Raw genomic sequence first — 19,733 nt, forward strand, 5'->3', positions numbered from 1 at the left:
TATTGGCTATAAAATGGGCATAGGAACCTCCCAGCCCACAGAAAGTGTGATGATCAGCAAGGCATCCATTTGCTCTTTGGCAGCTGAGCCTGGCCACACTGAAGTTGGGACCCATGAGGTGTCCCCACCTTCTCGAGAAGAAACCCAGCCTCTGCTGGCACCTGCTGAGAGGTGTGAGGGTGTGTGCACACGGCTTCATAGTCACTTGCTTCTGCATCCAGGTGTGTAAAGGTGCTGATTCACACGTGTGTGCACCGTGCAGATGTGCACATGGGTGTGCACACGTTTAGGCCAGGCCTGGGATGAGCTCACCCCCCACCAGCCTGCCTTTCTTGCAGACACACACAGCTCCCTGCTCTGCCTGGGGCAAATGCCACCACGGTCCCAGTGGTCACCGCAGGTCTGTCTTGCTTCAACAGGAAGCCTGGCGGAGAAAGAGCATCCTCAACAGACCCAGGTCATCACTTCCTACGACAACCAAGGTAAGGGATTCACCACTCCCCTTGGCCTCTCCTCCAGCTCCTGTGTGTCTGTCTGGATCTGCTGTCCAGGCCAGAGACACACCAAGGGCAGAGCACAAACTGTCTTTTCTGCCCCATGGTTGTTGGAGCACCCTCTCCCTCTCCTTCTCCCCACATCCTACGGGAAACCATGAAAGGCTGCTTGGTGACATGGGAGAGAGCAATCAAGTCCCACGGCTGTCCTCATCGCCCTCGCTGTCATCACCAGAGCTAACATTTATGAGTGCTAACCATGTGCCAGGCACCCTGCCGGACCATTTACGTAATTATTCTCCTGTAAATGAAACTTCACAGCACTCCTATTTGATACATACTCTCAACTGTCCTCAATTTACAGATGAGTAAACTGAGGCTTGGAAAGATTGTCATATGTCCAAGAGCACAGGGCCAGTAAGCGTCAGAGCAGGGGCAACCTGAGCCCCCCACCCCCACAGCCTTCCCAAGGCCTCTGCTGTTAACCCTCACACAGCAATGCTTCCACAGCACCTCTGGAAAACGGCCTCACCCCCCACCCCCTAAGTCCAAGCCTTTCCTCCTCCTGAGTCACAGCGGTTCCCTGGCCTCTCCTTCCGAGACTGAGCCTTTCAGGGCCTTCCACCCAGGGATGAATTTAACTCAGCAAGGGGAAGTACGAGGACCCTTTCTTGAGAATCCTCACCTTGATGGGTTCTGGGGGGTTCTGGGAGGGCAGGCAAGGGCATCACCATGCTGACTCTGCAGTTGGCCAGATCTGAGAACACAGGGTGTTTGTGTTGGGGGGGTGGGGGGGTGAGGCCGCAGGGGTAGAGACAGGAGGACTCTACAGCTACAGCTGGAAGGGAGACCAGGTTAAATAGAGACACCCCCCCCACTAATCCCCACTCCACCCCTACACACACACTAACCTCCCACCTTGGTTTCCTGCTCTGTGTTAAAGACTCAGGGCCTGGTACCTGAGAGCTCTCATAGACTCAGCCCTAAGATGGCAACCACTATTGTTCTCAGTGCTGATGTCCTGACTTGTAAGGAGATGATCTGATTATGTCCAGGGGGCAGTGGCAAAGTAGGAGTCCCAGGAGGACTCAGAGCCTCTCAGGGAATTGCTCTCAGAAACACAGACTAACCCAGCATCCCCACAGAAAGGCCCTGGCAGGCGGTGAGGAAAGGCCTGTCAAGATGTGTTAGCAGCACGAGGCCAGCCTTCCTTGCAAACTGGGCCGGTGTACCTTTGGGCAGAATTCCTGGGCATATGGCTTCAGAATAGGCCCCACTCAGCTGGCCCACTGCAGCCTGCCCCCTGCCCTGAGCACACCGCAAAGACAAACCTATGCCCCCCTGCTTCCCGGAAATGGACAAGCAGCACACAGCTCACCACAAAACAAAAATAAGCAATACCTCAGGAAAATGAAAGTGGATTAGCCACTACGTCACTAATCTTGCTTAGTTCTGGCCACACTCCCTGCTGGGGTCATGGTGTTATCCCTGTGTGTGCACAAGAAAGCTGAGACAGGGGATGCTGTGGTCCCCGAGCCAGGAGCACCTGCCAGACCTCCACAGTGCACTGTCCCCGCCGTGTCCCAGGCAGATGGGAGTGGGATGGGGCCTGCCAGTCACAAGGGCCTCACCTGGCACGCCACACCCTCGCTCTCATGGGCCACTCACATTCCACCTACCAGCACTCGAGGCTTCCAGAGGACAGAAAGGAGGGTGGCCTTGGTAGCCTATGTGCAGAACAGAGCCTTGTAGGTTGGGATGAGTTGGGCCCAGTGGGGTCCTACGAGAGCCTGGGCCCCAGTGAGAGAAAGGCTGCCCCTCTCTGGGCAGGAATGGAGTCCACAACAAAACAGACAAGGGCTCCTGCCCCTGCAGGGCCGACCCCCTGGTAAGGGAGACAGACAGCTCTCAGAAGTAAAATACAGGGTGTCAAATAAGGCTGAAGGAGGCCAGAGCTGGGAGGGGGATGGGGGTAGGGTGGGTGCACAGGGGTGTGTGTTAGTTTCCTATGACTGTGGTAACAAATTATCACAAGCTTGGTGGCTGAACACAAATGTAATTCTCTTCAAGTGGTCTGGAAACCACACGTCCCAAGTGAGTCTCACTGGGCTAAGTCAAAGTGTCGGCAGGGCAGGTGCCTTTTGGAGGCTCCAGGGGAGAATCTGTTCCTTGACTCCTCCAGCTTCTAGAAGCTGCTAGCACTTCTTGACTCGTAGCGGCATCACTCCATTGTCTGTGACCATTGTCACATTGCCGGTCCCCCGCATAAGTAGTTAAATCTCCTGACTCTGTTTTATGAGAATCCTTGTGATTACACTGAGCCCACCAGATAATCCAGGATGATCTTCCTATCTCCAGATCCTTAACTTAATCACATCTGCAAAGTCCCCTTTAGTATATAAGGTAACATTCACAGGTCCCTAGAACGAAGGCCTGGATATCTTTAAGGGCTATTACACAGCCTACCACGTGGGGACAAAGGAACACAGAGTCATTGAGAAAGTGACTGAGAAGGTGACATTTGAGTAAGGGAGGAGGTGAGGAAGCAAGCCTTGTGGACATCTGGGGAAGAGCCTCCAGCAGAGGGAGCACCAGGTATGACAAACTCGATGCAGGGGGTGACAGATCCTTGGAATCAGATCTTCATGTGGAGGGGTGCCTCAGAAGATCAATCTATAATGGGTGGGTGGGTGGAATGACAGGAGAGTGACCCCCGGAACCCCTGTGATTTCAGGCCCCAAAAGTGACTCATGAGTTTTCTTTTAAGGCTTCCGTCCTTCCGGGTCCTGCACCCTTGTCCGCACGCAGACACTCTGTGCCTTCTTTGACCATGCATGCACTAGGGTCACACTGCCGCGTTTCCAGAGCTCTGCAGAAGGGATCGTGAAGGGCCCCGGGTTTTCAAGAGCCCAGTGAACACCGGGGCGGGTTAGGGCCACGAGAGAGCCGCCCTTCATTACCCGCCCCCTCCTCAGGCTGGTGTCCCAGTGGTCTCAGCCCACTCTGCTGTCAGGTGGTCATCTGGTGACCAGAGCTGCTGGGCGGGCCTTTCACGCTGCGGCGGGCAGAGCCTGGCGAGGGCTCTACAGAGCTGGACTGCCCCTGCCACCCTCCAACGTGCTGCCCCCCCCGGGTGTCAGCGCGCCTGGCTTCCTGTGTGCGGACTGCCGCTCCCCGGGAAGAAACCACAGCGTGGCTCTGCCGAACACCTACCCTGGAGCTCGTTCAAGGCGTCTTTTAGTGACCGATGCTTTAGCTGAGGCTTCCTGACTCTCAGCTCCTGCGGGGGGAAATTTCCAGGCAAAGAACCCGGTTATTAACCCGCGTTCCAGTTACAGAAAGCGTGAGTGAGCACCTTAAACAAGGGTGGCAAGTATCCGACATGAATCCCTCGGCCCCCCCACACACACGCATACCCACACGTGTGTGCACACTCACACACACACACTCACATTCATTCGCACACACGTGCCCACAGTCTTCGCTAATTGATCGACACTCCAGGCAGCCACTTCCAGTCAGTCAGAGTTAAATGAACAACGGGCAATCTGTTTGCCATCTCCGCGTTAGCTATTCTGAGCAAATTAGGCCTTGAGACAAATCCTCATTCAAACCGGCAGAGACCTGGGCAGAAGCTGCCAGGGAGGGGAGAAGTCTCCTGCCCAGGTACAAGGCAGACCCCAGGTGGTCGGCCATGGCCGTGCTGGGCCTGCTACGTCTCCATATCTGAGGGGAGAAGGAAAAGGAAGCAGAGCTGGTGGGATCTGGGAAAGGGCCCCATGAACCACTTGTCAGGGGGAGCAGGAAATACCCGCGAATCTGCTGTTCCTAAGACAGCCAGGGCTGAAGCTTTGGAAATGTAGTTTGAGTGACAACCAGCAGAACCAGGGACGGGCTCCATGAGAGAGCCAGCCAGGTGACCTGACGCCCCAGGAAGGGCCTCCTGTAGGTTTGGTATGACTTTTAAGATTGGTGTCATGATATCTGACTGTATTTAGGTTTTAGATCTTACTTGAAATTTTGCTCCAAATGATGTTCCTATCTTTACCATCGGAGATTGGTCAAATTAATTTTTGTCTTAAATTAAGAGTTTTAAGTGATACAGGAATGTAGTAGTCTGCAAAATCTTACCATTTCACACCTTTAGGAAGCACAGAGCTCTCCAGTGACTGTTGCTCACCTGAGACAGCACACCCAGGCCCAGTTTCTGGGGCAGAGAAGCCCCCCCCCCCCACCTCGGCAAGGGTCCTCACACACCTGTGTGTAGTAAGAGTGGGTATCACACTCCCACAGATCAGGGAGGCCAAGGAGCTTCGCTGCTTTCCTCAACGGGGGCTGATTAGCAGCGCCGCTTTGGGGGAGAGTCAGGAAGTGGGGCTCAGGAGAATATTGGAAGTTGGGCCCCTGTCCAAGAGCGGGGAGAGAAGAGGAAGTGCAGGAAAGAGAAGGGATTGGAAATGGCTGGGTGGAGCTTGCCGGCCAGGACCACGTCAGTGTATGAGACTATCTCAGCACCCACGCTTTGCCAGGGCTTTAACGGTACCTTGTTCAGCTCACTTTTTTGACAAAGAGGCACAGCTGAGTTGGGGGTGGTCGGAAGTGCCTGGATGTTAGATGTGAGAAGTTTGGGGAAGAGGTTTGTTGTTGAGCCCTAAACCAAGTTCAGTTTTGCAGCTTCTTTAAGCTTCTGGGTGTTGTTGTTCCTGTCCAGCATTTTCCAAATTGTGTTTCACAAAATAGTACTGGGTCAAACTGACTTCTTCACTGCAGGACTTCTCAGAGCATTACACATTGCAGCCTACAAAAAGGAAGAGAGTGGGCAGGTTTTTAGATCTGTTTCTTGTAAGGCATCTTGCAGCTAAGTACAGCTTGGCACTCATTTTGGAAAACACCTGAAAGTGTTTCAGATGGAAAAAGTGAAAAGGCGAAGAACAGGCCCATGCAGCATAAGACACACAGGAAGTGTTTGCTCTTGGTAATGCCACGTGTTCCTATGACCAGAACTGAATTATGCTTTGAACTCTGAAACACTTAAAGTCTTAATTTTAAAGTCACACACTGATTTTCTTTGACAGTGAGTGCGCTAGAAACTACACTCAAAGTGATGTTAACCTCTTCAAAGTAATGCTTTGGAAGGCCACATTGTATCTTATAAGCTTGTTTCGGAATTACCCTCTTTGGCATATAGAGCAAGTTTATGAGCTACACAATAAAGTCGGTATTGTTACTCTGTGAAAAATAATTGCAATACATTTAGCAGGGAAAGTGTTAGTAAAAAGAACTCTTATAAAATGAATAAGGAAAAAATAATACATGAGTAGGAAAGTAGACAATTCACAAAATAAGAATTTTAAATGGCAAATAAATATATGAAAAATACATTAAAAATTAAATACACAAAAATGAGATGTCATTATTCATTAATAAAAATTTCAGAGATTAATAAAAATCAAATGTTAGTGAATATATCAATGATCTACTTTTATATTACAAACCACCCCAAAACTCAGTGGCTTAAAACAATAAGCATTTACCGGCTCACAAGGGCACAGGTTGGCCAGGCGTTCTTGCCCGAGACACACTCAGTTATCACAGGTCTTGGCTGGGCTTGCTCGTGTATTTGTGGTCAGCTGGTAAGTTGGCTAGAGACCAGGTAGGGTAGGGTGGCCTCACCTGAGATGCCTCTATTCTGTTCCACGTGGTCTCTCCTCCTCCAGCAGGCTAGCCTGGGCTCATTCACATGGTATTTGTGGCTGGAATCCCAAGAATAAGGACGGAAGCTGCAAAGTTTCTTGAGACCTAGGCTCAGAGCTTGCCCAGCATCACTTCTATTAACATCACATGCTAACTAGCCAAACCATGTCGTAAGGACAGCTCACATTCAAGGGACAGAACAAAAGACCTCTCAGAAGTACAAAGTTTTGTGACCAACTTTGCAATCAAACACAGCAAGAATGAGCAAAATGGACACCCTCTTGTGCTGTTGGTGTGGTCATCAACAGATAAAATCATTCATGGGAAGTTTGCTAATATAGAACAAAAGCCTTAAAAATTTCCATAACTTTTGATCCATATTTAAGAATTTATTTAAAGAAACTGATTTGAAAAGTGCATAAAGAGATCTGCATCAGAATGTTCATACATCACTGATTATAATAACAAAACATTTGGGAAAAGTTAACTATTCTACCAAAAGGGATTGCTTATATGGATTATAAACCATGTATAGAATAGAGTTCTATGCAGCCCACTTAAAATGATGACATAGGATTATATTCACTGACATGTGAAGAGTCAAGAAAAGAAAGCAGGTTACAAAGAATATGTTTACTATAATCCTGCTTTGGACTTTCACTTTCTATTTTATATCTTTCTGTATCATCCAAATTCTTGTTTTAATTTTGCTCAGGCTTTTTTGCTCAGTTGGTACTTATTTTTATTTGTTTTTATTTTAAATTACTAAAACGGAATTATCTGGTATATAGTTCTGTGGGTTTTAATGCACGCATAACACATGCTCATGTAACCACCCCTACATTCAGAATACAGGGCAGTTCTGTCACCCCAAAATACCCTTGTGCAGAATCTCTGTAGTTATATCCGTTTGCCTCTCCTAAGAGTTTCTTTGTATTGTTGAGAAGTATTCCTTTATATGGATGTACCACAGGGTGTTTATCCATTCACCCATTGAAGGATATTTAGGTTGTTTCCAGTTTGGGGTTATTGTGAATGGAGTTTCTATAAACATTTCTATATAGGTTTTCATGTGAACGTAAGTTCTGAGACCACGTGGAACAGAATATGGGATATTCTGGGATAAACGTTCAAGAGTACAGTTGTTGGGTCTTATATGTTTGGTGTATGTTTTGTTTTATACGAAACTGCCGAACTATTTTCCAGAGTTGCTATACTACTTTATAGTCCCACCAGCAATGTATGAGAGATCTGATTTCTCCACAACTTTGTCAATATATAGTATTATCGCTATTTTTTATTACTGCTCTTCTAATAGGTATGATACCTCATTGTGGTTTTAATTTGCATTTTCCTAATGGCTAATCATGTTAAACATAGTTTCTTGTGCTTATTTGCCATCTGTAATCTCTTCTTTGGTGAATATCTGTTCTTTTACCCATTTTCTAATTGGAATGTCTTTGCACTTCTGTAAAAAATCAATTTGCCATATATGTATGGCTCTATTTCTTAACGGTGCTCCATTTATCTATGTATCTATCCCTGTGCCAATATCACACTGATGACTGTAGCTTTATAACACAGCTTAAAATCAGCTGGCTGGAGTCCTCCAACTTTTTTTTTTTTTTTCAAGAAAAACCTCGAGTTGCTGTATCTTTCCATCTATATTTTAGAATCATCTTGCCTAAATCTAAAATATATAAAATTCTCCAAGGAGTTTGAATTGAGTTGCATTAAATCTACATAGATCAATTTAGGGAGACTTGCCAATTTAAAAATATTGAGTTTTCAATTCATGAACATGGTATGTCTTCCCACTTATTTAAGTCTTCTTTAATTTGTTTAATCATATTTTGTAGTTTTCAACATATAGCTTCTGAACTTTTTTTTAGATTTATACTTAGGTATTTCAATTTTTTGGAGCTATGGTAAATAGTAATTTTTAAATTCAATTTCCAATCATTTGTTATGAATATAAATATAATTGATTTTTGGGTGCTGACCTTGTATCCTGTGACCATGCTAAACTTTCTTATTAGTTCTAGGAACTTCTTTCTAGATTACTTGACAGTTCCTATGTAGAGAGATGTGTCATATGTGAAAGAGGAGAGTTTTATTTTTTTTCCTTTCCAATCTATAAGACTTTTATTTATTTTTCTTGTTTTATTTTACTGGGTTGAAATTACAGTGCAATGTTTATTAGGAACAGTGAGTATGGACATCCATGCCTGTTCCCAATCTTAGGGGGAAAGCATTCCATTTTTGACTATTAAATATGCTCTTAGCTATAGATTTTTGGTAAATACCTTTTTTCAGATTAAGGAAGCTCCCTCCTATTCCTAGTTTATTGAGAGGTTTTGTCATGAATAGATGTTAAATTTTGTCAAATGCATTCTCTGCATCAATTGATATGATCATGTGTTCTTTTCTTCTTCGGCCTGCTAATATTATTAGGTGAATTACATTCATTGGTTTTCAAATATTGAACCAGCCTTGAATTGCCTAAATAAACCACACTTGATCGTGCTATATTGGTCCTTTACTATATTGCTGGATTTAATTTTCTAATATTTTTTGAGAATTTTTGTGTTCATAGGAAATATCGGTCTGAAAACAAAAGAAAAAGAAGAGAAATATCAGTCTGTAGTGTTTCTTTCTTATGCTGTCTTTGTCTGGTTTGGGTATCAGATTAATGAGGGCCTCATGAAATGGGTAATGAAATATTTGCTACTCTTCTGTTTTCTGAAAGATCTTATTTAAAAAATGGTCTTATTTCTTTTTAAATATGTCTTAGAATTTGTCAATGAAGTCATCTGGACCTGGCATTTGTTTGTTTTTGGAAGATTTTGACTACAGTTAGTTTTTAAAATAGATACAGGGATATTGAGGTGTTATCTACTCATTGGATGAGTTTTGGTAGTTTGTAACTTTCAAGGAATTGGCCCATTTCATCTAAGTTGTAGAATTTATGTGCATAGGGTTGTTTGTAGTATTCCCTTATTATTCTTTTAATATATATGAGATCAGTAGTGGTCTTACCTATTTCATTCCTGATATTGGAGTCTTGATTCCTGATTCATGTCTTACCTCCCTTTCCCTTTGGTCAATCTGGTTATCAATTTTGCTGATCTTTCCGAAGAACCAGCTTCTGGTTTCATTGATTATTTTCTCATTATTTCTTCTTTTTTTTTTTTTTCTGCACCACACTATTTCTCCTCTCCTTCTGGGAATTCAATAACATGAATGTTAGATCTTTAAGTATTATCCCACAGGTCTCTGAAGTTTTGTTCACTTTTTCTCACTGTTGTTCATATTGGATAATTTCTATTGATCTTTCTTCAAATTCATTGACTCTTTCCTCTGTCATCGCCATTCTACTATTTAGCATATCCAGATAATTTTTCAAACTGTTATATTTAAGCTCTAAAATTTCTATTTGTTTTATCTTTATAGCATCTGATGTTTTGCTGATTCTTGGTATCTTTCCATTTATTTCAAGACTATTTGCCCTCACTTTTTAGAACATGGTTACTATAGCTATTTGAAAGTCTGTCAGATAATTCCGAAATCTATGTCATCCTGGAGTTAACATCTGTTGATTATCTTTTCCTTTTGAGTATAGATATTCCTGGTTCTTGCTGTGCTGGGTGATTTTGGATCGTAGCCTTTGCAGTGCTATACAGATCTGCCTTGCACATGCACCTCCCAGTGGCCAGTCGAGGCATTGGTCTACCCCATCAGTTTAGTTCTCAAAGACTGTGGTATGATGCTTAGGATGAGATCCATGTATGCTCAACATAGAGGTGACCACAAGAGTTCATCCATACCTGTATGGATTTGCTTTCTTGAGCTCCCTCCCCTTCATAATCCACTTCCCATTCTCCAGCACAAAAGCTGGACTTTAGTTTCCCCACTCTGCCAGGCACTTCTCATAACTCTGCACCTAGACACAATCAGTGCGGGACAGAGAGAGAGAGAGAAAAAAAAACAATGAGTATTTGCCCCCACACTCTAGGGAGTCATAGCTTCTCTGGTGCCCTCCCTCAAAGACTCAGGTGCTTAAGGTTTTGGCTGACCAACAAAATCACTGCTACACTGCTACCAACAGACTTTCCTAGAGGCTGAGTGGAGAGATAACAGAAAAAAGATGGGGGTACAACAGGGGATTTCCCCCACACCCTCTGACTCTTAGAGGTTTCCTTTCTTACTCCACAGAAAGGACTTCTCTTGGAACACTATTTCTCTGTACCCTTTGTGCACTTCTGGGTTTGGGACTGCCTTTGAGTCCAGTCTAAGTAATAACCACAGGGGGAGGGGAATGGTAAGCTCACTTAAATTCTAATCTTATTCCCCAGCTTGCCTTCTCTGATTTACCTTACAGAATCCTCAAATAGTTGCTCCATGCATTCTTCCCAACATTTATAGTCACATTCAGTGGGAAAGACAAGGTAAAATGTTCTTATTCCATCTTGCCTGGACTGTCTGTTTCTATTTTGTTTTTTCATTTTTTTTTAAACAAGAATTATTTATATATTCAGAAGAAAGCTTAAAACCAATTGTGTTTTGTTGTTCAAACATCTGTCACAGGACATTGCACTCTTTCCTAGCAGCATCTGGCTGAGAATGTCACCTCCCATTCCTTTGCAGGGACACAGCTGACTGTGGAGGTCCACCCCCGAGATGCCATGCCCCAGCTGCTCAAGAAGTTCTCCTTGGCTAAACGTACGTACGTACAGGGCTGCTTGTGTGTGGAGGGCTGGCAGGGAGGAATCAAAGTCACTTAATGGGCCAGAGCCCAACCTAGGCCTCTTATGGGGGAAGGAGAGGGATAACCTAGGCCTACACACTGAAAAGAAGCTTCATTCTGGGACCTCTTTTCTCCATAACTAATACCCATTGTTCTTGAGTCTGTGCAATTAGGTGTGGGTAACACAAGGCATTTAGCTAAAGATGAATTTCATCACAAGAGTGTTGTTTTTAGATACCATTTATTGTCTGCCTAAAAAGTGGCATACACAGTGGTAAAGATTTTATATTCGTTAACTTTTTAACCCTTAGATATAAACCAGCATCATCCCCACCTTATAAGTCAGCAAAGTGAGGCCCCAAGCAGTAAAATAACTGCCCAAGGGACCAGTTAGGAAGTGGGTCAGAACCAGGTCTGCCTGAGACCTGTGCTCTTAGCCACCATGCTTGGCTGTCTTCGGTGCAAGGTGCATAGACTCAGGCCCACCATGTCTCTTCCACTCCCTTCTTTGTCCTCTGCGGGCATCTGTCTACCTTATGGCTAAAGGGATCTGGGGAAATGCTGGCCAAGGAATGAAGGCTCCAGAGCAGCCAGGGCTCAGATTATCTCCATGTCCATGCATGGGCAAGGCAGACCCTCCCGGATGCCTGGTCCTGCAGCCCTCAGTGGTTAGGGTTTCAAAAGGGCAGTCAGGTGTAGAGCAGACAGGCCCTGGAGTCAACTGGCTAGGCTCAGATCTCAGCTATCACCTTAGGCAAGTAGCTTAACCTCCCTTTTACAATCAAATTCCTCATTTATGAAAGAAGGAAAATAATTCACCTTCCTTCATAAGACTGTTGTGAAGTTAAATGAGACAGTCAATCTAAAGCACAAGGTAGGCAGGCATAGTAAGTGCATAAGAAATGCTAGCTCGATGTTGAATCCTCATTACTCTACCAAAGAATGAACATGGAAATAAAATATAGATGCAAGAAACAAACGGACCACTGTTTCTCTGTGCCTCTATACATTAGCAATCTTGCATTGTTATATTTACAACCTTCGGTGGGCTTCAAGGGCATAAAACAGCCCGCCTTGACACTCTACTCCTCAGCTCCTCCTGGTTCCATCAGAGACCCACATCTTCCTGACCCGGTTTCAAATCAGCAGCTCCTCTCCTGTTTCCATGGAGTCGAATAACTGCTGGCAACCATTCTACGTTAACAGTCCTGGATTGATAGGATTTGGTTGCCCTTGAACCTTCCTGAAGAATAATTTAATAATTGCTTGACCTTTTTGGGTTTCAACTCCATAGAAACTGCCTTTCCCTTGTCCCACATTCATTTCTTCCCATGGTCAGTTCTTAACTGACAATGAATGCACTGGTGCTCTTAGCATCCCCAGATGTATTCCAAGATGGCGGGGGCAATCCAGAGCAGGGCAGGAGCTCCAGGCTCCAGGTAGACCTGCTGAGGAACACAAAGTGTTGCTGTCGGAGTAAATTCCACCTTTGGTCACAGACTGCAATTATCTCTCTTGTCATTCCCTCCCTGGTTCCCAGTCCTTCCTCAACCTCAGGAGGAAGTCCAGAGCAATTCCAGCAGTAATAGATGGTGGGTGGTATGGGAGCAAGAAGGCTGGGGAAAGACAGTGAAGAGGAGGAGTCAGAAGCCAGGACTACCACATAGACAATCATCCGTGCTTGCATTTTGATTTCTTCTGAAGCATCTCTACCTCTGACCTTTGGGATATTGCAGGTTTACAAGGTGATAAAAATGGAAACACAAGACCCCGGCAGCCTGGAGCAAAAGATGCCCATGGTGAGTTGCAGGACCTTCTCCAGGGCCATTCTGTGAGGTGGTGAATTGGTTTAGCCTCATGGGCCAATCTGTTTGAGAGTCTGGGGTTACCTCTGCACTCAAGGTGGAGATGAGTATCATGATTGATTAGCAATGTCTGCCATGGACACAGGCAGGGTAATGAGAAGCTCACACACCACGTGACCCCAAAGCTAAAGCATAAACCCCAATAACAAGGCAGCCCATTACAGAAAACATATTAAAAACAGAATTCAGAACGGTGTTAACTTTAAATGGAATGCCAAGCATCCGTAAGGTAGGAGGCATGTGAATACACAGAATGGGACAGAGGGTAAAACCCTGGATGGGGTGATAGATGGCCTGGCTTTGAATCCTATTTTTGTCCCTCACTGACCTTCCTCGGGCCTCAGTTTTCCTCTCAGTAGACCAGGTGGTATCTCAGGTTTGGTAGAGTTTGGCACTTCTTCCCATTGTTTTGCTTTAAAATTAGAATAATTCAGTTAATGCCACTGGTATTTTAAATGTAATTATGCAAAATCATATTTAGATCTTATGTAATCTCTTCAGAAGGTAAATTTAATGAGGCATAAATCATTGTGGGTATTTTTAATGTTCAGATATTGTAAAATGGAACCAAGAAAGGGTAAAATTAGTAATAAGGTTTTCAGTCCCATTTTAGAAATGTCATCCTTGTTCTCAATGGGGGTGGGGGAGACCTCATTTGCAGAGCTGTGCTGAGCGGAAATTTGTTAAATGTAAGTCCACTTCATATCCACTTAGGTGAGCCTGCTAGCCCTTGTCAGAGAATGGCAGGATCCAGATTCCATGGAGGGCGAAGGCACTGAGAGCCTGCTGCGGGTCCCCACCGCCTCCCTAGGGGCTGGCTGGACAAGGGCTGTGCTCACGCCACACAGGATAGGGACTGACAGTGATCTAAGTAATGAGAGACAAGAGATCCCAGCTCCAGCAACAGAGGAGTGAGCCACAATGGTGCTAGGCTTCCAGGGAGCCCCAGGGTAAGACTGTACAGGACAGAAGGTTTGGGGGAGGGTCCAGGAAACGTCTTGGTCCCTTGTAGAAGGAGCAGAAAATGCTAGGTTGGTGAGTGACAACCGCAGCCTCAAGGTCGGGTTTACATAGCCTGCCCGCCCCCAGCACCCTCTGCCCCCTCTTGGGAGAGGAACAGCCCTCAGATCCTGGATGTGTCCGAGCACCTGACATGGTGAGGACCCAGTCAGCGGCTTGGGGTCAGAGAGACCAAACCCCTCCAGCGCCTGCTGCAGAGTGTCAGCAAGAAGCAAGAATGCAGCGCAGAGTGGCCTTGGGGAATGTGCCAGATCCAGTTGGTTTGTGAAGAAAGAAGGCCCGGTTCCTAACAGGAAGGGACCTTGCAGCAGTGGGGAAATGTGGACGGACCCACATGGGCTGCTCGGACAGCTGACCAAGGTTGGGGGCACCTCTGTGGCCGGAAATTGGCCAGCTCCCTACCCAGCTGCCACTGCCTCTCAGCCAGAACTGGCCAGGGAGGGTCGTGCAGGAGCTCCTCCCCTCTCTCTCACCCCAGGTCTTGGGCCTGCAGCACCAAGGTGAGGGATGTGCGGGCAGATGAAGCTGCAGCCCCCACAGCGGGCACAGAGGCTTTATACCTCTCTTCTTGTGCTTGCCCACAGAGGACCCCCACATTGCACCTTCCCAGGGAGCAGAGTGGTGCTGACCTTACAACATGATCCGCTGTCTCCTTCACTCTCCCAGGTGCCCCATAGATGTGCGCCTGAGTCCAGCAGCCCCCAGGGAGGTGGAGGTCATGAAGGTCAGGCCCCCACGAGAACCTAGGCTTCATGGAGCCCCCATCAAGTGTTTTCCCATATTGCTCTGCGGCTTCCAGGCTGGCTGCCATACGCTGGGGCCCCACCAGCACCCCTCTCAGGGGAGTAGGGTTATCAGCGAGTTCAGGGATCAGCATCCCTTTGGCCCCACCCTCCTTGCCCACTCCCTGGCCTCCCACCCAGCTTGCCTGATTTGGTCGGCCTTGAATAAGGAACCTTGAATAAGAGGGACGCAGCCAGACGAGATCGGGCGCGTTCAGGGTAGCCATCAAAAGGAATGAGATCTTGCCATTTGCAACAACGTGGATGGAACTGGAGGCTATTATGCTGAGCAAAATAAGTCAATCAGAGAAAGACATGTATCATATGACCTCACTGATATGAGGAATTCTTAATCTCAGGAAACAAACTGAGGGTTGCTGGAGTGGTGGGGGGTGGGAGGGATGGGGTTGGCTGGGTGATAGACATTGGGGAGGGTATGTGCTATGGTGAGCACTGTGAATTGTGTAAGACTGTTGAATCACAGACCTGTACCTCTGAAACAAATAATACATTATATGTTTAAAAAAAAAAAAAAAGAAGAAGATAGCAGGAAGGGAAAAATGAAGGGGGCGAAATCGGAGGGGGAGAAGAACCATGAGAGACTAGGACTCTGAGAAACAAACTGAGGGTTTTAGAGGGGAGGGGGGTGGGGAGATGGGTTAGCCCAGTGATGGGCACGTTCTGCATGGAGCACTGGGTGTTACACGCAAACAGTGAATCATGGAACACTACATCAAAAACTAATGATGTAATGTATTTAGGTGATTAACATAACATAATAATAAAAAAAAAGAGGGACCCTGCCAGAGCCCAGGCTCTCTTTCAGGCTGAGACAGGGGTTTGCTGCCCATCCATGGCTGGTCTGACCACTGGTCAGTTAGCCCTGCAGCAGCTGACTAGGGCTGTCCTGTGTCCCGGCTTCCTATGAGAAAGGCGAGCACAGATGAGTGATTCTGGGGCACAGCATCCCTCAGAGGCCTCCCCACAGAACTTGGGGTGCCCGTTGTTAGAACACACGTAGCTTTCTTGGGGTGCTCCAGTCTCCAGCTGACTGTGGGCACAGGAGGAAGCCTGTCTGGGTGCCAAACCCACTTTACCCTACAGAAGCCTGCACGGCCTGGTCTAGCACACCCTCCTTTGACACCCAGGGTGCCCTCCACCCTGGGCACTGTGGCCATGGCACAGACCTTCCTTTCTTGAGCCCACCGGGGACTGGCAGCATTCCTGGGCACTTCCCACAGAGCACTCATTCCTGGGACAGTTCGCAGGAAATCTGCAGAAAACTATAAGATGGGGAGAAGGAGGTTCCATCATTAATCTGTCTGGGCACTGCTGAGTTAATTGAGGGGAAATTAGTTTGTTTACTGCTGACTTCCTGGGGTCTGCAAATAGGCTTAGATCCCCTGTGAGTCTCCAAAAGAACTAGAGGAGTTGCCATCGTTCACAAGCCAATTTGACCAAGGAACCCTTCTAGGAGATCTAGCTCTTGGGAGCAGTTTTTCAGGCTCTGGGAAGCATGTTGAAGGTCGGGCAATCCCAGCTCCTCAAAAAGACAGAGAGGCCCCTTGTCAGCAGGCCTCAGTAGCTGACTGACCCTCCCTGTGTTTCCAGCCTACCCCTGGGATCGGTCCAGCCTGAAATCCATGCCCCTGGACCTGCGGCAGTTTGAGAAACTGGACACCTATGCCTCACAGGTAAGAGAAGGTGGCTTGGAGTTTCCCGAGTCAGGGTAATGAAGCCTCTCCTCAGGCCCCTCCTGAATGCATCTGCAGTCCCTTGGACAGATGGCCCAGAGTGCCTCTTCACATCGTATGGATGGGGGAAAGAAGGCCAAGGCACCAGACTCCTGCCCAGGACAGGAGGCCATTCCATCCCCCCAATGCCACCCACGGGGTCCTGATGTGTCCACCCCAAGGGTACACACCCTGCAGGTGCCCCATTGGCAGGCCCCTCTGACCAACCCTATCCTGCCCCCCCTGCCATTGCCCACTTGGGCATTGCTGCTGCTGAGCCAGGCCACCCCTGGCCCATGAAGGAAGGGAGCAAGAGGATGAGGGAGGGCCATGGATGCAACTGGCCAGCACCCACTGTGACCAGAACCATGCTCACCCCTGGAGCACGTGGGCTGCCAAGCTCTCACCTCTGGGTCTGGCCTCATCTGGGGTGGGGTTGGGGAGAAGCAGCTACAGAAGCTGAAGCACTAGAGACACACTGGGGTCCTGGGAACCAGGCAGGAGCCCTACGACAAAGAGTCTGATTAGAAGGGCCAAGGAGCTGGACCCATTGCTGAAGTCGAGCCATCGTAGGCTGGTAAGCAGGGAGGTCATCTATAGTCTAAAAAGACCATCGTGTGGCTGGCACATAGTAGGCGCTCAGGAACCTTGTTTGTTGAATTGATGAGTGGATGGATAGGGGCCTGGATCCAGAGTCAGATTAGAGGCAGGGCCGTCAGCAGGGAGCCGTTTGCTGTCCCGGCAGGAGCCGGTGTGACGTGGATTAAATGGGAACAATGAGAGCAGAGAGGAGTGGAAGGGTCAGCACTGAGCTGGAGGCAGAGGGAGGACTCCATCCCGGTGTGTGTGAGGGAGGTGGAAGGCAGGAGGCTCACAGGCGGCTGGACTGAGTGACGGAGCGAGGGTGGGACAACTCCTCGCTACCAGGAGCAAGTCTCAGGGGATGACAAGTTTGTTTAGGGGCAGTGGGCTCTAGTACCTGTGGAACAGCCATGGGAAGTGACCACTGGGCAGCCAGGTCTCCAAGCCTGGAGCCCTATCCAGCCTGGAGAGATGTGGGCAGGAAACACTGATCCAGGAACCATCACATTTAGCTGAAGCTGAAGCCATAGGGTGGGTGTCATCTTGGGGAGGACAGGGCAAGAGGTCCAAACGGGCCCTGAGCCACCTGAGACCAGGGCAAGACAAGGAAGGATCAGTGTTCTAGAAGGTGCAAGGAGAGCTCCCTGAGGTCAAGGATGGCCAGTAGCATGCGCCGTTCAGTCTGGTCAAGTGAGGTTAGGAGAGACTCATTTCCAGCACTTGTGCACTGAAGTGCTTCCTACTGCCAGAGGGGCAGGTCAGAGGGGGGGCGTCGGAGCCTCAGCCAGACTCGGCAGGCTGAGATGCAAAGCGGGGATGAAGGAGGGAGTGGGGAGAAGACCCCACAGGAGCCTGGCAGAGAAGGGGAAGCGAGATGTAGGCAGCCCTAAGAGAGAGATCTGGGGAGGGGATAGGGCAGCCAGGCCTGGAAGGGAGGAGGTGAGGACACAGGTGAGCAGGGGCGCTGCCTGAGGAAGAGCAAGGCCTGCAAAGACAGGAGGCCCAGGCTGGAGGCTGACAGAGAGGCTGGCTGTGCAGGACGGAGGGCTCGGTAAGGGGAGGTCCTGACTGAGCCATGCTGAGTCGTAGGCCGGGTTGTCTCTGAGAGGGAGGGAAGGGAGGCAGTGTCAGGGTCTGAGGAGGGTGGGTATGTTGTAATGGCCACCAGAAGGGACAGGCCAGGCTTGGAGAGCAGTGCCGGGAGCCCAGCTGAGGCCAGAGACCCAGCCGCAAAGCAGTGGGTGTCCAGAGCCAGCCAGGCCCAGGTAGAGCCGGGAGGTGGGGACCCAAAGGCCCAGAAGCCAGGAGGTTAAGTCAGGAGTCAGCCAGGCTGAGTGAGGGCCCTGCAATGTGTCAGGCACTGTCCTTGGCTCTGGGAGAGGGACGAAGACAAGAACTGTGGAGCTGGAGCTGGACATTGAACAGAAGGAGGCAGACAGCAGCTAGGCGGGTAGGAGGCAGAAGCGGGCTCCAGAGGTCTCCTTGTGGTCAGACAGTGCATCCGGGGGTTCTGATGTGAGTGGTGGAAAGGATCCAGGAGCTCAGGGAGTACCTTAGGGTGCGGGCTGGCCAAGGCGTGGGCAACTTTCACAGAATTAAGCACACAGTTGCCCCAGCTTCTCGAGAAAGATTAAACATGGTCACGGCAGCCTTTCCTAGAATCCCAACCGTGTTTCCTCCCGAGCGCCCCTGCGAGAAAACCTAATTTGTTCTTTTTTTTTTAATTGTGGTAAAATACATATAATATAAAATTTGCCATATTAATCATGTTTAAGGGTACAACTCGGTGGCATTGAATGCATTCATGATATTGTACAACCATCTCCCCAAACAAAAAGGCCGTACCCATGAAGCAGTCACTCCCTGTTCTCCCTGCTAACCTCTACGTTACTTACTGTCTCTCTGAACTTGTTTACTCTCAATATTCCACATAAGTGGACTCATCCAGTACGTGTCCTTTTGTGTCTGGCTTATTTAGCATCATGCTTTCAAGGTTCCTCCATGTTGTAGCATGTGTCAGAACTTCATTGCTTTTCGTGGATGAATAATATTTCATCGTAGAGATATACTACGTGTGTTTACCTGTTCGTCTGTGATGGACGCTTTCGTTGTTTCTACCATTTGTGTATTGTGAATAATGCTGCAGTGAACATAGGTGAACAAGTATCTGCCGGAACATCTGTCTTCAGTTCTCTTGGGTATATACCTAGGAGTGGAATTACTGGATCATACGATAATCCTGTTTAGGAACCACCAAACTGTTTTCCACAGCAGCTGCGCCATTTTACATTTCCACTAACGATGCACAAGGGTTCTCATTTCTCCACACCCTTACTATCTTTTTTACTACAGCCCTCCTACGGGGTGTGAAGTGGCATCCCGTGGTTTCAGTTTGCATTTCCCTAGGGACTAATGATGTGGCACAGCTTTTCATCGGCCATTTATATATATCTCTGAAGAAGTGTATATTCAGGTCCTTCACCCATTTTAAAATTGGGTTGTTTGTCTTTTTGTTGTTGAGTTGTAGGAGTTCTTTACATATTCTGGATATTCATCCCTTATCAGATATGTAATTTGTGAATATTTTCTCCCATTCTGTAAGTTGTCTTTTCACTTTCTTAATAATGTCCTTTGATGCCCAGAAGTTTTTTTATTGTTATGAAGCCCAGTTAATCTATTTTTTCTTTTGTACCTCGTGCTTTTGGTATCATATCGAAGAATCCATTGCCAAACCCAAGGTCATGATGATCTACTCCTGTGTTTACTTCAAAGAATTTTATCATTTAAGCTATTTTATTTAAGCCATTGATCCTTTT

The 19,733-nt window shown here is 47.6% G+C and overlaps 1 protein-coding gene across 1 annotated transcript in view; it reads left to right on the forward strand.

Annotated features, from left to right (window-relative positions):
• Positions 1 to 19,733, forward strand: part of KY (kyphoscoliosis peptidase) — a 45,906-nt gene that overhangs the window by 6,519 nt on the left and 19,654 nt on the right. The window contains exons 3-6 of the mRNA XM_036077061.2: positions 420 to 482; positions 10,836 to 10,910; positions 12,672 to 12,734; positions 16,214 to 16,296. Coding sequence (XP_035932954.2) covers positions 420 to 482; positions 10,836 to 10,910; positions 12,672 to 12,734; positions 16,214 to 16,296 — 284 coding nt within the window. The remainder of the gene's footprint in view (positions 1 to 419; positions 483 to 10,835; positions 10,911 to 12,671; positions 12,735 to 16,213; positions 16,297 to 19,733) is intronic.

Source organism: Halichoerus grypus, chromosome 1, assembly GCF_964656455.1.
Source record: "Halichoerus grypus chromosome 1, mHalGry1.hap1.1, whole genome shotgun sequence".
Lineage (NCBI taxonomy): Eukaryota > Metazoa > Chordata > Mammalia > Carnivora > Phocidae > Halichoerus > Halichoerus grypus.